The 23,027-nt window shown below is 46.5% G+C and overlaps 1 protein-coding gene across 1 annotated transcript; it reads right to left on the reverse strand.

Moving 5' to 3' along the window:
* Positions 1–2,014: 2,014 nt before the first annotated feature.
* nuak1b (NUAK family, SNF1-like kinase, 1b) lies at positions 2,015–21,320 on the reverse strand. Its single transcript, XM_067234346.1, has 7 exons — positions 20,142–21,320; positions 15,612–15,732; positions 11,780–11,931; positions 10,527–10,592; positions 10,132–10,251; positions 7,875–8,007; positions 2,015–6,857 (listed from the first exon to the last, which is right to left on the reverse strand). The coding sequence occupies exons 1-7, from the start codon at positions 20,424–20,426 to the stop codon at positions 5,749–5,751; spliced, it is 1,986 nt and encodes a 661-aa protein (XP_067090447.1). The 5' UTR covers positions 20,427–21,320; the 3' UTR covers positions 2,015–5,748.
* Between the last annotated feature and the right edge of the window lie 1,707 nt (positions 21,321–23,027).

The following is a 23,027-nucleotide window of genomic DNA, read 5'->3' on the forward strand; positions in this document are numbered from 1 at the left end:
TACTAAAGCCTCCATATGGAATATCCTGCCTGATGCTGCAGACAAAAGACCAGCAGCAGCAGCTATAGTGAACTCACAGGCTGCTTTTTGCTCAATTTTCAGACAAAGCACCCTGTTTTCTCTCACTTGCTGCCCTTTCGCTCGAGACAAAAGGCTTGTAAAACCGAGCAAAATTCGAGACGCATGTAAATTCTTGACCCCGTGTGACACAGACACCCTCTGCATGCGATGCCTTTTGCTTTTTACAGTTCAGAAACAGATTCTGGAGTTTGCTACTCTGAGCTGAGGAACAGGATGTATCCTCTTATACGCTCATAAGCAGACTTCCATATCTCCGAGGCAAGCTCAGGTTTGGAGAGGAAGGACCAGATGGGGTCTGGATGTGCCCACCCTCTCCTTTCCGCCCAACCTACATTGACTTACCTTAGGCAGAAGAGGTGGGGGGGGGAGGGGGGGTGCCGATCAGAGGGTTCTGCAGCTGTCTTTTATTTCAGGGTCAAAAAGTTAACCGAGAGACAGAAAGAAAGAAAAGAAAGAAAGAAAGAAAGGAAGAAAGGAAGAGAGAGAAAGAAAGAAAGAGAAAGACAGAATGAGAAGAAAAAAAATCCCTTTGAATCTCGGGTCATATTTATGTCAAGAAGGGTTGCAGTTACAGTGTACAGAGACTTGATAGAACACTTCACTTTCAGTCCACATGAGCAGCCTGTTGGCTTCCACTGTGAACACACTGGGGCTGGCTTTCACATCCGCTGCACGACTGATCTTTTCTTCATTATTGAAGTACGTACTGTATAACCTCCTGCCTTTATCCTGGTGCGCCTATCACCCCCATTTTTTGGTGGATAGTTTTGTTAATGGTTGGCTTGTAGTAGCTCACTCATCTAGTAGCTCAGACCATTTTCACTTTATTTTCTTTCACAAGCCGCGTTTCCATCAAAATTAAGCGGGAACAATTAGTCCCAGGAACTTTTTCCAAGGGACCATTTGGTTCCTCCAGACCTTTGTTGTCTGTGTTTCCATTGCGGTCTAAAGTCCATTGAAGATTAGACAAATAGTCCGGTGATGTATGACTGCGTGCGGCTGCTCCTTCCAGACCAGGAGGGGGCGATAATGTGGAAGACTATACAACAACGATAACGTAAAAAAAAACGAAGTACCTCCAAAAGTCCCTAGTTCCTGGGGAAAGTTCCTGCGGTGGAAAAGCACCTATGGCTTCCAAGGCATCCTTCTGATGGACAATGATGGACCCAACATAGCATTGAATGTCAGAGCTTGGTTTTGATGGAGAGGACAACTCCAGCTGTGTAAAGCTACTGAACAGTAGTTCCTCCATCATGTTCCCCAACCCTGTTCAGCCTGTGGCTCCCTCATTGGCTGCTAAGACTAAACCTGCAGTCCCAGGGCTGCAGCCCGCCAGACACCAGTCAGCCAGTCCGCCAGCCAGACACCCACTCCATCTTACAATGTGTATCAAATTAGGCTAGCAGCAGCCCTGTCCTCCCTGGAGAACCAGCTGACTCGCTCCTACAGACCGGTCTTGTCTCTTACAAAGACAGACAGTGCTGCATGTGTAGCCTGCATGGTAGCCTTTATGGTAGCCTGGAAGGTAGCCTGGAAGGTAGCCTGGATGTGTCGACTGGATGTGTAGACTGGATTGTGTAGCCTGTGTCAGTGTGACTGAGATTAACACTTCACAAGAGTTTGCTGACATGCAGATCATGTCCTACACAGAAATCTGTGTAAGGGATCATGTGCTGTGCTGTACTCCCATCCGCTCTCATGTTCAGCAGACATATTTCAAGCCCTGTCTATTCAAGTACTACCCATGTCACTGGTCATAGATTAATCATTAACAGATGCAGGGTGTTAAACGATAAGGTTTTATCCAACTAACCTTCAGTAAGAAACAGAAGTCTTGTTAATTGGTTGCAACCAGTGTGTGGCTTTAGCCAGGCTAAGTAAGACAGAACCACAGTCGACACACAAACAAGCCAGACACAAAGTTGATCTTTCTTTGACGTGATCTGTTTATTTGAGTTTATAAAGTACTACAGAAGCATGGTTCTAAGTGGTGGAAAAGAGTCACGATGGATTCCCAGCTCAATCCCCTCCTTAAAAAATGACTTGAAACATTGCAGGATCTGTTAAAATGATATGGTTTGAATTTCCCCAAAAGACATACTTGACCTTGGCTTTCACAATGAGGACATCCTCACACTACTGCATTCTGAACAATGTCACAATCTCCAAGTTGGTCATCTTCATTGTCCCACATAGATTAAGCATGAGCAGAGTAGTTTTAACGTCAAATGAAATGGCTTGATCACCAATAAATACAAGTATAAAAAACATTGATATTAATTATCCCACCCCCCAAAATAAAACATGATCATAAAAGATAGCAAAGGCACTCCACTTAAACCAGCTTGGCAGTCCAGGTTCACCAACTGATACCAAAACAAACAACAACATGGCATTAGCGGTCAATAGTAAATGATGAGCCATAACCCAAATAATACTTAAATAACATATTAATACTATTTTTATTGTCAAAACAATATCCAGTCAAGTTTCCTATGATTAGACTTCCTACGAACTAAGCGGTACACACCACTTATTTCCAGTTTGGCAGATCAAGACTCCCATCAGATCACTTCCACTCTTGATCTCATACCTTCCATTTGGACCTCCCTGTTTTGGTAGAGGTGGCTGTATGCTACTATGGGATCACACCAGGGGTTGTCAGTGTACTGGTCTACAGTTTGACCAATTCTACCTGTGATGTCAAAATGTGTTTTTTGAGAGGTAAATGTCATTCAAAGCCATGGACTCATAGTCTTGATGTTGTAGTGTATCAAGGCCACTTCTCTGTTTGTCTTTGGACAGTTTGAAAATACCATTTGGTGTTTTATTGGTTCCTCTCTCTATGAGATGTACAATCACAGGTTAACACTATTAGGGCTGGTCTCAGATCAGCTACTCTGACCCCTTCTGGTTTACCAGAACACAACAACACTGAGACTTCACTGATCTCAGGTCAGATTCTCTGCTCTTGGCCAAACTGAAGGAAGAAATACTTTTCTTCCATAACATAAAGCAATATAAAGTTTCTATATTTTGGAGAATCAAAAACAGAAGCATAATAAAACAAAATACTAACATAGTATAATTTTATCACTGTAAATCCAGTTGACAATAAAATGCAATACAAAAGGCAATAAAATGAAATATAATACGTATCGGGGCTGTCTTTTGAATCCATACCCAGGACCTTTTTTATTTTTGCACCTGCGAACCTTTTAAAACATTCAACGCAAAGCCTTTTTAGCTGACAAATTGCATGCTTATGCATATGTTTCATCTGATATTATGGATGATATCACTCGCAAATCCCTCACTCCACCTTGTTGTTGAAAAGGGCTACACACACAATTAATAGACCACACATTAAGCCTGTGACAAAAACTGGTTTGACAGAATCCAGCTTTCATGCTGAAAAAGGCACGCACATCCACACAAACCCTACACACAGAAGGGGAAATTACACAAACATGTGTCAGACCGGCAGGTCTAGTCACTTAGAAATGACTCCATCTGCAGATTCCCTTCTCAGGGAAGATCAAAGAATATTTTCTGTCTCCTAAGCAATTTCAATCCTTGAATCAACTTTGAGTTGCTTCTCATCTTTGGCTTACGAACACAACTTTCTTCCTACTTTTACTCGAGTCACTTTCTTCACGTTCTTCTCTCTATTCTACCTAACCAATTCCTTCCACGACAACCACCCAACTCCTCAAACCTGTCCTACACGGGAAAGCCCTCTGCAATCTCACCACTGTTCCAGACATCTCTCTTTCATCACTTCTCCGGGTTTCTCTCTCTTTCTCTCTGAAAGAAATAACGACGCTCTACCTCTCTCTTACCATCTCATGAAAACAATAGCTGGCTAATTGTGCCTGTTCCACATAATGGAGTGGTGTGCACAGCTGGAGGACCACAGAAGCCACCTGGAGTGGAGGTGATAACATCTCCAGCACTGACACATCTCCACCCATTGTCTGTGGAATGCGCTGTGTCATCAGGCGCACTAAAAACAAATGAACTTACTGCCACGGCATTTTCGCAACCGCGGGACGGGTTCCAAATGAACCCGAGCTGTGGAAAACGACCTAGGGGATGGCGTGCTAGGGGCGGACAGCTTTGCTCTGGAGGATCCGCAGCTATCGGCCAGGTTTCGGCTCAGGGAGAGGGGTTTGATCTCTGGGGGACTGTCGGGACGGATCAAACGGGAACATGGGTGTTTGTTTGGCAGCAACATTCCGGGTCGATGAGAAGCCGTCTGAGGCTCTCTAAGGTTCCTAAGGATGCTTTTTGTTCACTGTGCCTGTTAGCTGAGATATGGCCAGAACACGCAGTCTCTTCTCACTACGGTTCCGTGGGGAGAGCCTTTCCAGACCTCCCCAGGCCGCCTGTCACTGCGACACATCAAGACACATCAAACTATCTGTCTCAAAGCACCCCACGAAACAAGCTTGGTTGAGACTCTGTGTCATCTCTCCGAGGTGGCAAATTGTTCCTGGCAGTTTGTTTCTGTGTCGTTCTACCTCATTGTGGTGAGACAAAGCCTGGTTTCTCTCATTTTCTTTTTTTTTAAGGTTGTTGTGAACTTTTAAAGGGTAAGGTCAGAGGTCGCGGTGCATTTGAAAGGTCCTGGGTCTCTCCACATTCACCTACAGAATGAAAAACAGCCCCACTGGTGACCTGGCCTGGCCTCTCGCTCCACTTTTAGGAAATGACATAGATAATTTTATATGGATCATAAAAAAGGCACTTCCTACATATCCCTAGTATCATATGGTCGTATATAGGACATACACTTTTATAGTGATATACATATCTGAGTGGCTTACATACTCAGCCATACTTATATATCGAGTATATATGTTTCTCTTCATAGAGGAACATTATTATATATGTCAGTTCCACACAAAGGGTTGGAGACAGTGAGCTTTTGACTCTTCCAGTACAGCCAGCACCCACCAGTTTTTGGTATGTAAAAACTAAAATCTACACAAAATATTAATAAATAATCAACATTGTCAGTTATTTTTGGAGCAAGACCCTGGTTTGTTTGTTTTTATCAGGAAGTAAAGATCACAAAAACATTTGCTCTGTGTGAGTTTTAAGGTGCTTTTGTAAACTCAAACTCAAAAACTTGTCGTTTTACTAAGAGAGACAACCAGCTTCTGATTGCTGTGTTTGTGATTCTAACTTGCCTTTCGCTGAATATGTAAACATTTTGAACACAGCAAAGTCTATGGGTGGGTGAAGGAGGCGGCAGGGTGGTGTTCGTTCGTGCCAGCTACCGGTTTCTTCACACGTTCTTGGAACCCTTTTAACTAGATTTATTCTTGTTTGAGAAAAGCACAGAAGTGTGTACGTATGTGTGTGTGTATGTGTGTGTGTACATATAAAGTATCCACCAGGAATTGAACCCCCATCGGGAAACTACAACCTCCGAAAAGGTGTATCCCAGCAACACACTGGTCGTCAATGCCACACACACACAGACGCACACGCACACACAAACACGAACACACATGCGCTCGCACACACACACACTCACACACCTGTCTACACACACACACACACACACACACACACACACACACATGTACACTCCTACACACCCACGCATCTGATTTTCAGCCTGGCCATCTGCCTCTTCGTTCCCCACTTCTACTCCCCCTAGGTGAGGTTGCTGCTGATGTCCAGGGCTTGCTGGTACACCTGAGTCATGTCCTCCAGGTCCCCCAGCAAGGAGAAGCTGCCGTTGTCCCCCGGAGAGCCCCTGGCTCTGGGCCCTCGGCCAAACCTCGCTCCCTGGAGAGGAGGAGCAGCCTGGAAGCCCTGGAAGCTGGCCAGCTGCAGCAGGTTTTCGGCCGATACGCAGGCCCTGATGTTGGGGCGGCGGTGCGGGGCGGAGGGGGGCCAGTCAGGGGAGCTGGGGGAGGACAGGACGCTGATGTCCTCTCCCACCATGCTGGAGGGCCTGCTCTGGCTGCGAGACAGCCCCAAGTCCCCTGAGGAGGAGGGGGCCGATGGGGCCTCCCCGCCCAGCTTGCCACCTGCCACCACCAGGCCCGCCGGAGGCCCGCTGTAGGTGGAGAACTTCCCGTTGCGCTTCAAGATGCCTTTCCTCCCCACGGCTCTCCTCGGCGGGGAGCTGGCCACCAGGGACATGGAAGCGCCCCCTAGCAGCTCGGATGACTCGCTGCGCTCTGGAGAGGAGTAGTACCCTGATTCCCTCTGATGGTTGTTCTTCAGGATGCCCTTCTTAGGGAGGGTGGGCACCATCTTGGCCGGGGAGCCCCCCACCAGGGCTGGCTCCTCTTCTTCCGGGTCCGGGCTGGACTCGGCTGGTTCTCCGCCTGCAGGGATGCCTCTGAGCATGGCCGTGCCCAGCTCCCCCTCCTCCAGGCTGGGGGAGCGCTGCTCCTCCATCACCCTGGTCTTCAGGATGCCTTTGGGCCTCTTCAGACCCGGCTTGTTCTCCTCCCCGCCACTATGTGGCGATCCGCCCTCGTTCTCCTTCTTGGACTTCTTGGGCCTCTGGCGGAGGAGCAAGGCGGACGACGAGGGCTTGTTCCCTCCTGCGGGCCTGGGCTCCGAGCTGCGGTTCTGCCAGTCGATGAAACGGGCCAGCATGGGTGAACCTCCGTGGTCTCGCGGGGTGTCGCAGTCGCACACGCTGCTCTTCCAGCCCCAGTTCACCCACCAGTGGTTGGCGATGTCCTCCACCGTGGCGCGGCGCTCCGGGTTCACCATCAGCATCCAGCGGATCAGACCGCGGGCATCTGGGGCACGGGCACAGTGGACGGTCAGCACAGATGCACTTTGCATGAAACAGCAGCTTTGCATGAAAGTGTCTGCTAAATGAATCAAATGTCAAATGTAGCTGTGGGCACAGCGGAGGGTTAGCACACAATACTAATGCAATTGGATTTGAATGTTGAAGTGGTCTGTCCTTAACCACTGATCAGTTGACAATAATTAAAGATTACAACTAATGATTACTTTATTACTTTTATACTGTTTGGAATGCTCTGAATATGATGAACAATGTTTGATCTATACCCTGCTATACTAAGTTCATGAGAACATAACCCGTGGTCATGTCCAGGAAAGAAATATGCCAATCTATGAATGATGTTGCTTGTATCATTGATAAACTGTCATTATGCTGTTTGCTGACCCGCATAGCCATAAGTTAATTCTTTGTAAGGTGCGACTAGGAAATGCCTTTGACACTAGTGTAGGTCAGAGGTCACAATATTACCAAAGTGTATAATACCATGGAACTTTGAACAAGGAAAATAGGAGGAGCGTCAAGACCATTTCTAGGAGCCCTATATCTAAAGACCTAAACATAAGCTATCTAGCATGCAGTGTCCTTTTTCTGTGCGAAGGCTATGCTAATCGTCACGTACCCTCCTATATTGTGATACTATTTAACTCCCTTGACTTCCTGTATTCACTGTCCAGTCTTCTGAGATACTCAACTTGAGTGTATCAGACACCGGCACCTTACATATATATAATAAATACGTTGGTTTTGTCGTCAACTTGTCTTCAACTTAGCGATTCACTTCATTGACTTGGTACTTTCACAGCAATTGGGTACTATCTAAATACGTCTTCAATATCCCATCTATTTATCAATAGTATTTGTAAAGCCCTACATTGTAAGGATACAGATTGTATTTGTGTAGACCTACATAGTATACAAAACACATACAAAACATGAACTAATGGAGAAAGTATTGGTTCTACAAAGCCAGTGAGTGTGGAGACTAGAGAGGGCTGGGGTCTACCTGAGGACTGGGTGGGTTCCCTGTATTCTCCATTACTGATCTGGCGGATCAGGTTCTTGTGGTCGCCTCCGTCAAACGGCATGGTTCCATAGACTAGGGTGTACAGCAGCACCCCCAGAGCCCAGCTATCCACCTGAAACACACACATACACACACTGTCAATATGCAGATCTCAGGATAGCACACACATGGCCCAAATTGATGCATCAGCAATGATTATTTGAGAGTCTCAGGATCAAGGAATGATGAAATCTCAGCATCAAAAGATGAATAATGAGCCTAAGTATGTTTTAGGGCCAGCTGGGCATTTATAATTATGGCAAAACTATACTTTTAACTTTTAAGAGTATCATAACTCTAATGCCTTTGTTCATGCTATTCATCCCTAACCCTTTCCCCCCAGGCTGGAGAAACTCTGAAAAGCGCCAGGGATCTGGAAAGTCTGTTCGTTTCCATGCAGATAAAACCTCTTCCTTCAAACTCTCTCTCTCTCTCTCTCTCTCTCTCTCTCTCTCTCTCTCTCTCTCTCTCTCTCTCTCTCTCTCTCTCTCTCTCTCTCTTTCTTTCTCCATAGCTCACTCTCTCTCTTCTATTTTGCTCTCACACACTCTCTCACCCCTTCTTTCTGTCACACCCCCCCCCCCCCTCTCTCCCCTCTGTCAGCCAGAACCTACTACTTTGTGACCACTGGCTTAATGCAATGTGGCTTTCAGAGTAAGCTCAGTTGCATAAGACCTGGGCCTGGGACAGGGGGAGAGGGGTAGGAGGTGGGGTAGGGGGACGGGGTATGATGTGCAGAGTAGGGGTAGGGGGTGTGATAGGGGGTGGGGTGGGGTAGGGCATGGGGTAGGGAGGCAGCGGGGCAGGGGTAGGGGTGCAGGGTGTGTGTGAGATTGGGGTAATGAGTCCAACAGAGTTGGTAGAGCTGTGATATCCTGGACAATGACAGATCTCTGGAGACGGGCTGCCACTCACTGATTAGCAGACATCTACGTGTGTGTGTGTGTGTAGACCTTGAGTATTGGGTGGATCTAAGTGTGGTTTCACAGTGAAGACCTTGAGGCGGGTGTGGGAGAGTGTGTGTCCGTGTCGGATCAAGTGTGCATGTGTGTGTGTGTGCATGTTTTTTTAAGGAGGACGAGACTCCTGAAGGAATGTGTCTGCTGACGGCTACACCCGGAGGTATCTGGGGTCAGGGAACAGGAAATCAGATAGGGCAGAGTGACTCCACTTCCTGTAGCACCGTCACTAGGCCACGTCCAGGAATGTTCGCTCCAGGCCGTGTTCCCATTGGTCAGCCTACTAGGCAAGCTCAGTGGGCGAGACAGGGCACGCACCATTGTTGACTCCTGTTTTTGTTCCTAGTGTTGGCTGTAATTTGTGGTTTGTCCCTAACCGGGTTCTACCATTTTGATTACAATCTCCCCATTGTTTTTCTTAGCACTCAGAAGTAAATTACAGTGAATTATCCTAAATTGAATGGTTGAGACTTGAGTCTAAAAATACTAGATTTTTTCCCCCAATAGTTTTATGTAACATACAAACTGTTGCAAATGTAAAATAAAATGAATTAGCGAATACATGGCTTTTGGGGCATTTTTCACTCCCAACTTCAACCAGACTAGTGAGTCACAGACTTAGTCACAGTCTACCCTTGGCAGTGAGGTCTCCCAGACTGAGTAACTCCTGTTAGGAGGAGAGGAGAGAGTGGCTTCAAAGGGGCTGGAGAGACAGCATTTGTACCCCCAACCCTCCACACACACACACACACACACACTCACCACACACACTCACCACACACTCACCACACACACACACTCACCACACACACACACACACATACACTGAGGAAGTAAAAGAGACCTCCCCAGGACTGGGGTTAATCCCATCAAACATTCAGACATGGAGTCTCCGGCATTCTCTGTGACAACTATGTGACGATGATGATGATGATGATGTTAGTGGGTGGGTGTGTGTGGGAGAGAGAGAAAAAAAGGGACAGAGAGAGAGATGGTGGAGAGAGGAAGGGAGAGAGAGGATAAAGATAGAGAGAGAAAGAGAAGTAGAGAAAGAGAGAGAGAGAGGGGGGGGGGGGGGAGATAAAGAGAGAGAAAAAAGAGAGAAAGAGATAGAGTATCCGTGCATGGTGTTGACAGCGGGGGTGAGGCCTGGGAGATTAGCGACACCCCCTCGCCAAAAACAAACAACCGGCCCTGATTGGCGGAGTATGTGTTTGACCTTTGACCCTGGTTCCTACCTCTGGGCCGTGGTAGGGTCTCCCGTTAACAATCTCCGGTGATGCATAGAGTGGGCTGCCACAGAAGGTCTGGAGGAGTCTGTCTTTGTGGTAAAGATTGGACAGCCCAAAATCAGCTATCTGTGAGGATGGGAGAAGAACGTAGAGGACATGATTGATTGATTGATTGATTGATTTAGGAAACGTACAGAGGGGGGATGGAAACCTGCAGCCTCTTGACTCTGCAGTTAGATACTCTAACCACTGAGCTATACCGAGCATGATTCAACATGCCTTCTCATTTATTAACTTTCATTTAAGGTTCCCTTGGGAAAAGTGTTGCCCTTAAAATGCTTCAAAAATTAGATGCAAAGTGTTGCCTAATAGTCCAACAGTGGGTCCAACAATATGTTTACCTTGATGTTACAGTTTTCATCCAGTAAAACATTTTCCAGTTTCAAATCCCTGTGAACCACTCCATTCTGCAACACACAAAAACGTTGTTTTTAAATTGTGGACAACAATCTTGACAGATTAATAAGAAGCACACCACACAGCAGATGATTCATGGAGACGTTACAAATCCTATCCAGCACAGACTATCTCTCAGGGGAAATCAAGGCAGCGAGTCTAGTGGTGTTTAATTGCTGTGTCGCTCTGGGTCGTCGTGTTGACATCTGCTGTGTTTCTCTTCGTACCATTCTAGCTGGCATGTGTCATATAAAAACAGGGCCGTGTAATTAGCCAGTGGGATAAATGATGTTCTCCAAACATCTCGGGATTAAAAAACAACTCTGTAGTTAGTTTCTGTTTTAAAGGCCCGCACTTTGACATGTGGTCCACACACAAACACACAGCCGTACTCAGATGTGGAAGGCAGGAGAGAGTGACTTCACAGCAGCTGTGGGAGGGTGGTGGTGGGGGAGGGGCGTCTCCAATTGGTTAGCGATGACAAGGAACACATGTTTGCATGGCTTTCATTGGTGGAGAGGAGGTGGGAATGAGAACTCGCGCGAATACCTCCTTCCTGTCTCAGCCAACCGCACTACCCATTCCCCGCCCCCTGGGTGGTTGCCCCTGGTGACTCATCTCCCCTATGGGATGGATGTCTGGGGCTCTCCTATGTCAGGGCAATGACATCATGCTACATCCTGCTGTGTGACTGATGACTGGCAGAGAGACAACCAATCCCTCACTGGGGAGTCAGGGGTTAAAAAGGAGGGGTGGAGGTGGGGTAGGGGGGTAATATATGGATGTGTGTAATATGACAACAAGTGTCCACAGAGAGCTGGTGCCGGACCTGCTTAGTGCACAAGTGTGGAGCTGCAGCACAGGATCTGTGTTTCATCTCGAGTCAGTTACAGATTACGGCCTGCGGCCACTGGCCAAGAAAAGCATGCCTCATCCACCATAGCAGACAAGCAGACTGCTTGGCTAGGTGGGGAATAGGCTATATAAGGTTAATGTTACATTATGGCCTGTACATGATTAGCAGAGCAGTGTGTGTGTGTGTGCGTGCGTTCGTGAGTGAGTGTCTTTGTGTAAAAGAAAGTAAGAAAGTCCATGTGGACTTGGGAGTTTTTGAGATAAGTTTATGTACTAAATGAGTGTGTTAGTATTGCACGGTGTTGGTGTGTGTGTGTGTGACCGTAAGGGTGCACCCCCTCACCTTGTGACAGTGGTGCACGGCAGACACTATCTGTCTGAAGAAGTGTCGTGTCTCTCGCTCGCTCAGTCGCCGCCGTTCGCTGATGTAATCGTACAGCTCGCCTTTGCTGGCGTACTCCATCACGATCACAATCTTATCCTTGTTCTCAAACACTGCAGAGAGAAGACACCCAGCAGTTAGTCGTAATCTGTTTACGTCACCGCGTATTTGTTGCTCAGTGTAGAAAACAGTTTACAAATGTCAAATTCCAACTTAAATGACTCATCGTGGTATTGGAGTGGACACTGTTATGTAAAGTGTTTAGAAAACGAGAGTCCCTCCGGAATTAGGCGCTGGTGAAAGTGCCAGAGCAGAGAACTGTCTGTGCTGCACACATGATGACATCACTATCCCCACCTCAGCAGTCTGGCTGTACACTCATTAACATGGCTAGGAGGGCTGTTATTGCAATCAAATCAACCCCTAAAGGAGAAAAGATTGGGGGAGGAGGAGGGTAGAGGGGAGGAGAGGAGAGGAGGGAGGAGGATAGGAAAGGAGAGGACAGGAGAGGAGAGAAGAGGAGTAGAAATAGGATAATCCCCAGTGTCATGCCCCCGGCAGTATCTCCGAAAATTCTCATCATGTCACTACATTTGAGCAGAATTCCCCACATTCCCAACCACCACACTGAGCCCTCATCGACACAGGAGCGCTTCCCACACAATAATGACAGAACAACCTGTCCTCTTCCTACAGCATCTATCCATGTAACCACAGGACCTGACTGCTACTGGGCCAACCGAGGAGACCAATGGGGCATGAGAACTGTTAGTCAGCTGGAAAGAGAGAACGATAGAGAAAGAGAGAGATCGGGAAAGAGAGCTCAAGAAAAATAGGAAGAGAGAGATAGGGGGAGAGAGAGAGATGAAGAGAGGGACAATGAGAGAGATAGGGAGAGAAAGAGAGAGAGGGAGAGAGAGAGAGAGAGAGAGAGAGAGAGAGAGAGAGAGAGAGAGAGAGAGAGAGAGAGAGAGAGAGAGAGAGAGAGAGAGAGAGAGAGAGAGAGAAAAAGAAAGAAAGAAAGAAGAAAGAGGAACCCAGTCAGAGAGAGAGAGACAGAGGGATAACAAAACAACCATGGTCTTCTTATGTTGCCGTTATTTTCCCACACAGCAGGTCACCAGGGGTGAAGACCGGCCTCTTCTTTCTGCACCCATGAGTGAGCACCTCCACCCGTGCCTCCCTCACCCCACCTCACCCCCCACCTCCTCCTACTGTTTTTCAAGAGGATTATTCTGTGTTGTTGCTGACCGACCCTCTCCTTCAAGGACTCTGAAACTCCGTGGGCCAGACGGGCACCATGCCAAACACTCCCTGGGAGGTGAAGTCCGATTGGCTGGCTGAGCTCGTGGCACGACACGACCCCAGGCAGTGATCCGAAGAGCGTTTGAGCCTCCCAGCGAGGGTCCTTGCCACCTTTGAGCCCCCCTTGCCCCCCCCCCCACCCCCATCCATGGGAGGGGTAATTACCTAGCTTACGTAACATACGTATGTTGGCTATGGGCCGCTAGGCCTGACCGTGCTGTTGCTGGCTCACCCTGTCAGACGCTGTCACTTTCTGGCTTTGTTCAGCGCTCAGGACGCACATCTGACTAATTAGCGCCTTGTCCCTCTGACTGGGCTGCCCTGTGCCAAGCTAGCTGGGCTGGGCCAGAGTGTGGTGGACCCAAGACATAAATAAACCAGCCCAGGGTTGGCCGAGAAAAGGATGGATATGCAATATAACCGACTACAAAAGAGGTCAATTTACAATTGATCTTGAGAGTAAACTGAAACCAAGGGAGAGGATACAGTTAAGTATATATAAGATGTTCCCCTTCTCAGCTCAAGCCAGAGAATGGAGTCTCTGTCTCAGAGAATGGAGTCCCCCCCCCCCCCTCCCTTCTCAAACCAAATCCAATTCTATTTGCATAGCCATATTTACAAGCAATGCCACAGCACAGAGGGCTTCACAGATGACCATAGAACTCTTCACAATCTCCCACTCCTCTTTTGAAGCCTCCTCTTAAGCAGAGGGAGGGCCTAGTCCTAGTCACGGCAGGCTTGTTTTTACAGGCATCCAGTCTTCTCCCACACAATGGCCCTACAGCCAGACACACGCTTCAGTCTATACCAGTGGAGCTCAATAGACTACATTAGGAAGCCCGTACTGAGTCGAAAGGCCTTTTTTCAAAATAAAGGTCATGAGGTTATAAATCCTATCGGGGGGAGTGACTAGCGAAATGTTCCTTTAAGTGCCTGGCGAGCATGCTGACGGATGCAGAACGTGGAGGGGGGAAATCAATCCGGGACGCCACATCTGGGAAAGCTTTGCTTCACACAAGCAGTTAGCTGTTGACACGGGTGTTGCCGGATACACATATCTGTGTCTATACATTTTTCAAGGCTATACTGGGCGGGGGCCAGGCCACAACAGTAAACACTGGTTTTAAAGAGAGACACCAGAAACCCTGGGCGAGGGCTGGAAGTCATATGGCGACTGGATGGCAAAGGCTTGGTGGTAGACACAGGGACTGCACGCATCACAACACACCACTGGGACTCAGAAGGATTATACCGAGGGGTGTTCTTTTCATCATTCTCTCTCACACACACCCCAAACACACACACACACACAAAAGCACACGCGCAGACAAAGTGTGTACGAACCACAACATTCAAACTGACTACTGGCACGTACTGTAACCATGACAAATGTGGTTGTTTGTAACATACACACAAGTCGATAAAGATCTGGAGACTTTGTACCTAAACAAATCCCTGTCAGCCAGTCTGGCCAGAGTCACAGTACAATCATGTGCCAAAAATCTCTGACGTGGCATGAAACTGTCTATTTGTTGACATAGTCTAAAAATACAACGACACGCCAATGAGCTTTATGAATTTGGACCAAGCCTACTGTTGACTTGGTCTTTGACTACCTTCTTTGGATCTTAAATCTTCTTTCAAGTATTTCCTGAACCTAAGAACAGTTCCAATAACACAACTTATTTTGGGTTTGTTTTTCTGACCTGATTTCGTTTTTTTCATATATTGGACATGAATACATAACCCAATGCTACACACATAAGGAGGAGACTGACATATATAGTATTTATTCATATGCGTTTATGTATGTAAAAACATCTAGAAAGAGAGAGCTGATGTCTGTCTGTGTGTGTGTGTGTATGTGTATGTGTATGTGTGTGTGTGTGTGTGTGTGTGTGGGTGTGTGTGGGTAGCATTGGAGTCAAATAGGGTGCAGACACACACACACAGCCAGCCTGGAACCCAGCTGTAGCTCTCTAAGTATCTGCAGATGTCTGGCCCTGAGATCAAGACCAGGGAAGACTTGAGGATGAGGCTTCTCAGATGTTGGAGTGGTGAACCCCACAGACGACCCCCTACATACACACACACACACAAACAGAGCGAAAAGACACACACGGCACAAAGACACACACAATCACACACGAGCGCAGTACAAAGATGAAGTAACACGCACTCAAACACACGGCACAGAGACATCCAAACACACACACACACACAAAGACATCCACACACGGCACAGTCAAATCCATCCAGACACATGAGAAGCCAGACAGGGAAAGAAAAAGATGAATAATATCCCAAAGGTGTGTTCCAGACCTCACACCCCAGCACCACAGCTCTGTGTGTGTGTGTGTGTGTGTGTGTGTGTGTGTGTGTGCGGGTGTGTGTGTGTGTGTGGTGGGCAAGTGTGTGCGCACGTATGTGAGTATATTTGTGCTGCGTGTTTTTGTGTGTGTCCACATGTGCACAGACAGAGGCTCACCTTCGTATATAGAGATGATATGGGGGTGGCGAAGGGTGGACATGATCTCGATCTCCCTGCGGATGTGAACCATGTCCTGTTCGTCCTTGATCTTCTCCTTCCTAATGGACTTGATTGCCACCTGGAGACAAAGGGGACAGGTGCGGTCAGTTCTGGTGGCCTCTGTGACTGGGATAAAGACACACGCCCGAGAGCAGGAAAGGAACAATAACGGATTCACAACCAGCTATTAGTCTCGACACAAACAAACACCAAAACTACACACATTCACGGCAAACTCATCGAAGGTTCATGAAATAATGCTCTCTTTATGATCTTTTCAAATCACCCGGGTACTACAAGGTGACCTATGAACTTTGGATGAATCAGTCAACACAGACAGTCACGAGGTAGGCCGACACTCAGGCACACTGAAAGAGTCATCATCACTGCTCTCTCCTGCTGTATAATTCATGAGTCTACAGCTCTGGAAATAATTGAGAGACCACTGCACCTTTTTCTCAAATGACAAAACAAGTTGAGAAAGACAATTTTGAGTGAGGAACAGAAGGGTAAAATTGAAGAGGCCACAGCCCACAAAAATGTCCATCTCAACTTTTTTTTAAATGAACAAAAAAGGTACAGCGGTCTCTTAATTTCTAACCAGAGCTGTAGGGGGGGGGGGAAGGGGGATGCAGGTACTCCACTGGAAAAACACAGTACCACGTGGTGCCGTAATGGAAGCCTCCTTTGTACTTTACGTTCGGCTTGGAAATTACAGTGCTGGGGCTAGGCCTACCGTCTGGGTGGAGTGACACACCCCTTGACCCGGGTCTAATGGACAGATCAGGTAGCAGATCTGGATCCCGGGGTTTTGGAGGGGGGACAGGGACAGGGGGGTGGCTGCCATGGCAACTGTGTGTTGCTCAGGGAGCAAGTGAGGGAGAAACAATGGGGGAGGTGAAGATGACATTTTGAATTTGACAGAAACGCAAGGATACTGTGGACAGCTATTTCAAATGCCAGGCTCACATTGGTTAATAATTGCAGGGACTTGTAAAGCTTGTAAACACATTCCCACCCACATCCAGTCAAAATCTCTATTTAGCTAACATGACCAGGGATACATGATAAATCTACATTCATCATAAGTAACACGAGGACTAGCCCAGATGAACCATAACAAGCCAACAATTTAAGAAAGACTCTTGATTACTGCACTCTTCCTACTAAGCCAGTGGAGCCTCCTGGTACACTCCACAAAAATCTGTTTCTGTGAGGAACTTTCAGTCCTCCCGACATTAAAGAACGAGATGTCCACCTTAGAACAGAGCCCAGTTTTATTCCAGGCAGCAGAAACCACAAAAAGTCCCGATGCCAAGCTAATTACCGAGTACATCCATAAAAAGAACCCCAGAACACACTAACCTCCATCCACAAGACTTGATTACATAGAATAAAAAAAGAACACAAACATAAAATGTTAAGGGGGAGTGTTCACTAGCTAAGTAGCAGGCATAGCTACGCTAGCTTGTCCCTGTTCTTCACTGCTAAGTTCTCACCATTTTCCATTACCTCATTAGGTTATCTAATTGCACAGCAGCAGTATGAGTACAGATGGTGAGTTTAGGTATTTCTGTTGTGGGTCTGTTTGGGTTTTCGAGTTTTGTGGCACCAGTTACTACAGAATTGTGTTGCCAGTGTTGCCTACCGACTTGTGTGGGGCAACACCAGCACACTCCACTCACATCAGCTTGTCTCTGACCCGCCTGACCATGAGCTCATCTCACCCACACACTCGTTAGAGGAAACCATCCCACAATGCACAGCAGTACGAGTCATGGCTCATCTCTGGCCTCCTAACCATGTTGTGGATCATTAAACATGGCTGTGTATCATCCACTGGCCAGCTGGCTTCACTGGGTCAATCTAGCCCTACATAACGGCTGCCCTTAAGTGGAGGGCTATTACTGTCAGTCAAAGCAAGCAGCACAGTCTCCGGCGGGCCAGTCCACTGCCAGGGCCAGGTTAGCTACCACCCCACCCTCCCCTGCCCCCACATGAAGAGTGTTTGAAGTGAAAGTCGAAGGCCTCGCTCCACTGGAGCTCGACAACGGGCAGCGTTTTCTCAGACCATTAAAATAGATGAGGTATCCATCACTAGATGCCCTGTCTCTGTCAGGATCGAGTTCCTGTGTGGGGGTGGGAGTGTGTTAGGGGTGGACGGTGTTAGGGAGGACCCAAGAACTATCGCAGAGAGCAGCTTTACACAGCCCTGGAGTGAAGAAATTGTAGCGATGACTCCTCAGTCATAACAGGCAGATTTTTCCTTTCTCTACTCACTCACTCCCCAGTGAATCCATTGCTGTGGTGTGAGGTAATCTAGGGCTTTAAGCTCATATTAATGTGACTTTTTAACCTCTTAACTCAAGCCCACCCGTTATGGCTGTGGGTTTCCTCTCAGCAGCCACACACACACACACACACACACACACACACCTTCTCTGAGATCCCCACAGGATATTAACTTTCCCCTGCGATCTAATTTCCTGTCAGGGATGGCCTTTTCATGTGTCACTGACCACTCTGGGTTCTGCTGTCACCACAACCTTTTCTTGTGAGGTATCTTTACCCGCACACATTCACACGACTTATCTACATGGAAGGACATGCACACACATACACACACATATACACAGTCTATTCTCACCCTTGGCCTTGGTGAGTCCGTCAGGCACGTAAACAGTTCAAACACACAGTGACCGTCAACTGAAGCGACCAATCTGTGGACCCGCTCAAGATTTACACCCCACTCCACTCCAAATGAAGTTGGCAACAAACACAACATGGTTAAGCAGATTAGAAAGGCTCACACATTCATTGACACACTTTTTTTTTTACACACTCTAAATCTTCCTCATCAGTCTCTCCCATCATCTCCAAACACACGCACACACATCCATCTCTTTCTTCAATCCCATTTCCCTCAGTCTGCTCTGCTCATCTCGGTTGGTAAAGAAACCAGGCAGGCATCGGACAGTAACACGGACAGTGGAGGTTGAATTACCTTCTCACCCTGCTGCTATCGCAGAGATATAAACACCAGGAAGTCTTCAGGGTCAGAGGTCACGTAAACCCCAGCAACACCATTCCAGATGCACGTGAGTCTAACCCCCCCCCCCCTTCTCCCTCCCTCCCTCCGGTGGCTCCAGGACTGCTGACTGAAGGCCTTCTGACTGCCTCTGACTACTAGGGCTACAACTCTAAAACACACTCTGTTCCTAGAACTTGCTTTCCTGGCCTCCCTGCTTCATCTTTAACCATTAGCGATTTAGGGCTAAGGCCTGTCCCGGTGCCCAAGATAGAGGAGGAATGCAGAGGGATTAGGCTTTCCCGGTGCTACACATTTCACTGTCTAGTGGAAGGTCTCAACCAACCAGGCTGGTAGATCTGTGGCCTAAAGGCAGCAGTTTGTGCTTACTGATGTGGTCTCACAGCAGACTGGTATTCACCGTCAGACCCAGCCTTCATCATAAACGCTCGGAGTCACACTTATAGGGATTAGGCGCCATATCTTATGCCATTTGTTTTCTAAAGGGGGCTTTTTTCAGTTTACCTTGGCAGGCTATGTGTTCATTAACAAGCAAGGAAACTGGTAATAGAGCAGTGGAACTGGGTGAGGAGGCCAGCGGAGAAATGTTTACAGTGCCCCCGCCAAGCTGGCTCTAGGTAGGAGCCATGGAACCAGGAGGGACATGTTGACCCCTACTAGGTTTCTCCCCACTGGCATTCAGAACACATGGAAAGTTCCTTTCCTTCTGCCAGAAGGGGAGCAGGGGTCAAATTCTGCAGCACGTGGACATATTTGAAGAGGTACGCAGGTCTACAAGGACAACTGCTAGGTGCATTACAGCAGATGGTGGGCATCTAATGACAGTCACAAGATAGTGCTGATGTGTGTGTTGTGTGACAAGTCACACAACAAAAGCATGAACACTTTGGCCAGACACAACAGAACTATGCAGAAGAAGTATAATTGTATACGTTTCAAAAACACTTAAGCGGCCTTCAAATGTCTAGCTTTATGAGTTTACCAAATTCCTTTAGATGGACCTCTTAACCTTACAGCAGTAAACTGTATGTTCTGGCCCCATTCGATCTGAGTAGGCGGAAGTATGTTTGAGAACGGCTGGCCGGCTTCAATGATGCGTATCATTGGGGTCATTTAGGCCGCATCAATCAATCAGTAGCCGGATTTAAACATCTGCACTCGAGCATCCGGTTACGAAGCACCACTGGGAACAGAGCGCGTGCTGTCGAGGTTCCCATGTCCTCCGGGGCCCAGTTGAGCACGGGGGAATTCCCAAAGGGTATGAGAAGCACACGCCTATAGCAACAAACTAGCTATTTGGGCGTCTGTTGCATGTTTTGTTGAGTCAGTAAAGGGCGTTTAAAAACAGACCTAAATTATAGCCGTTTGATAGTCGCAGGGGCAGAGGACACCGACAGATGTTATGAATAGGCTACATAAGAGTTTGTAAGATGTCTCACCTCTCTCCCAGAATGACGCTCGATTGCCTTCTTGACTTTGCCATAGGTTCCTCTCCCGAGTGTCTCCAGCAATTCGTAGCGGTGTTTCAGGTTATGTTTGTGGTGGTGTTTCTTCACGCCTGAGTTTCGCCTTCCATCAATAACTGCCGGGGTCTCTGCCATTGAATTGCTGGCAGGCAGGGGTGAAGAGGGACCACCGCCTATCGGTGTTCCCGCTGTGGTTTGGGCTTGTTTGGCCTCGGGACGAGATAGACCCCGGTGTGCTGATAGAAAAGCGGTTTCCATCTCTAGGGAAGTATTTTATCTAACTTCCCACAGTTAAATATTTCACACTAACTAACTGTAACAAATATTGAAAATATAATACTTATAGGCCTAATAATAGTCTTAATAAATAAATAAATTACAAGCTATAATGCGTAATTATTATAATATTACATGGAAACTAACATTCCGATTGTCTAATCACTCATATATGTTCATCTTTTTGTGAACAGAGAAAATCCTTCCCTTAACTGGGCTTATTCATCCGTTTATCACTTCATAAGAATCATAATTATCCGATTAAATAAAAAAGCATAAGCCTAGGGGACATAATCTTATCTTAAAAGCCTGATACATATTGCATTGGATATCATAGTATACATTCTAGGGCTACAGTAGGCTTTATAAATACATCAGATTTTGACAGGAGACGGCATGTCGGAAGCAGGATACACTTTCGATATTACATTGTCTCCTTGGTTATGGACAATGGTGAGCAAAATTGATCTGTCTACAAAAAACTATCAGCTATCAAAATATCATAGGGCTATTCTACTCTCACGTTATTACACTGTCATGATCTCGTCGTCTGTCCTTTATTCTGGGTCGTTCACATTATCTACCGTAAAAATTCTGCCAACATCATTAACTCACAACTAAAAGGCGAAACCTTCAGCGTCATTGCCTCCCGAGAAAGCAGCGACAAAACCGGCGTTCTGGATGAAGATCACCCTCATTTTGTCCTCAGCCCAGGTGTAGCGTCATTCAACAGAACTCTGTCTATCGCGGGAGTGCCCCATGCCCAAATCGAAGTTAGAGATGTGCTCTGATCAGATATCTCAAGCTGAGACGATTTGAATATTGCCATGGTCGTTTTGCTCTCCTTGTTCTTGTGCCCTCTTCTCCCTTTCGCTCTATTCTCCAACGTGAGGGGCAGCGAATAAGGAATGTGAGATGATCGAGACTGGAGGCGGAGTTACAGTCCTCCTTCTCTCCTTCTCTTTGTGCTCCCCTTTCCTCCTCTCTCTTTCTGGGATTATGGACTGCTGACTCTCTTCTCTTCATACAGAGTGACCCATCTACAAGCAGACAATCTTGATGGACAATCTTCTTGAATATATATGTGTGTGTGTGTATTATTATGAATTGTATTAAATACATAAAGTCGATGGTATTGTCAAAAGAGATGCCATTCTATTTAGATTTTCCACTTGGGTTTTGCCTAGTCATTTGGAACATATCAAGGCCAAGGTTATGCATTCAATAATAATTTGGATGTATTTAATATCGATCTGCATTACAACTGTTCACATTGAAATGCAAAATGGATCCTTTTTTGCATCTGACTCTCATAACAAAGTGCAATGTACAGGAATTGTGTGATCATCCAATTCATTCCATGTTGCTGTGGGGTACACTGTACATTATGGATCACCCTTGCATGCAAGAATCTGACGTTATTTACCCTTGCTCATGTCTATCCCTGAGATTGATGGAATATACTGTATGTTTAAGTGTAAAAACATTATAACTGAATATCTGTTTAAATGTTATTAATGTTATGCATTCCTGTCAGTGCATCAGTGGGTACAGAGCTGTCTGGAACGTCTCACCTCTGATCCCAAACTGTTCCCAGACTCTCACAGGAGATGACCTAGAATATGCCGCCACACAATCAGATGGAGTTAACTGCACTGTAATGGCTCTAGTTATGCTTGTGTATGCACAATCACAAGCACTTTATCTACTAATTAGAGAGAGGAAGTTTACTCAAACAGAATCTGAACAGGGGAACCATTTTCTCTATGATCTAGAATCTAGATGATAGTAGCACAAATTTAGAGCACCAACAATCTGTGTTTTAGCTTTCATTAAAACTGAAAACAGGGTCAGTGGATCATCCAGTTTTAGCAACATAAATGCCAAGATGCGTATCTGATCTGATGCTGACTTGGCCTTATTTGCACTTATTTTTGTGGAAAAACAATATTGAAAATGTTGCCACCTAGTGGACAGAAAGAGGGGTGGGATTTTTCAAACTGGACAATGACAAAAGTCCATCAGGATAAAGTATTTTTTGTTACGCAATTAAAGACTCATATCATTTGCCTGACGCAATATATTTCCAAACATTATATGTCTTTCCGAATAAAAATATATCTCTCTTAACTAGACATTTGATTTACAATACACATAGTCAAAGCTTCTCAGTCAGAGAGCAATGAGTTAACCAAAGACAGACGACCATGACTGCCAATGGCCATGAAAGTAAAACTTCATTCTGGGCAGCACCTGTGGAAACAAAGTCAATGGCTCAAACATGAAAAACATGGATGTTAATCTCTTTATGTTTGTCACAGTCTCCTCTAGGAATGTATTCTTAGGTAGCAACTGAATGACAAGCGCATTTTAGGAACAAAAATCGAAGAAACTCGGATGAGCATTTGTGTTTAGAGATGCTATGGGTCATTGTCATTGTTTTGGAACCAGATAGAAAAAAAAACGTGTAAAAAAATGCTCTCACAACTACTCATATAAAAATAAGATGACATGAAACTTAACACAGGGGCACACTGTCAAGTTTCCTGTTTCTACTTGACCAACAAGTTCTAAAATACATAA

This window comes from Osmerus mordax, chromosome 4, assembly GCF_038355195.1.
Source record: "Osmerus mordax isolate fOsmMor3 chromosome 4, fOsmMor3.pri, whole genome shotgun sequence".
Classification (NCBI taxonomy): Eukaryota; Metazoa; Chordata; class Actinopteri; order Osmeriformes; family Osmeridae; genus Osmerus; species Osmerus mordax.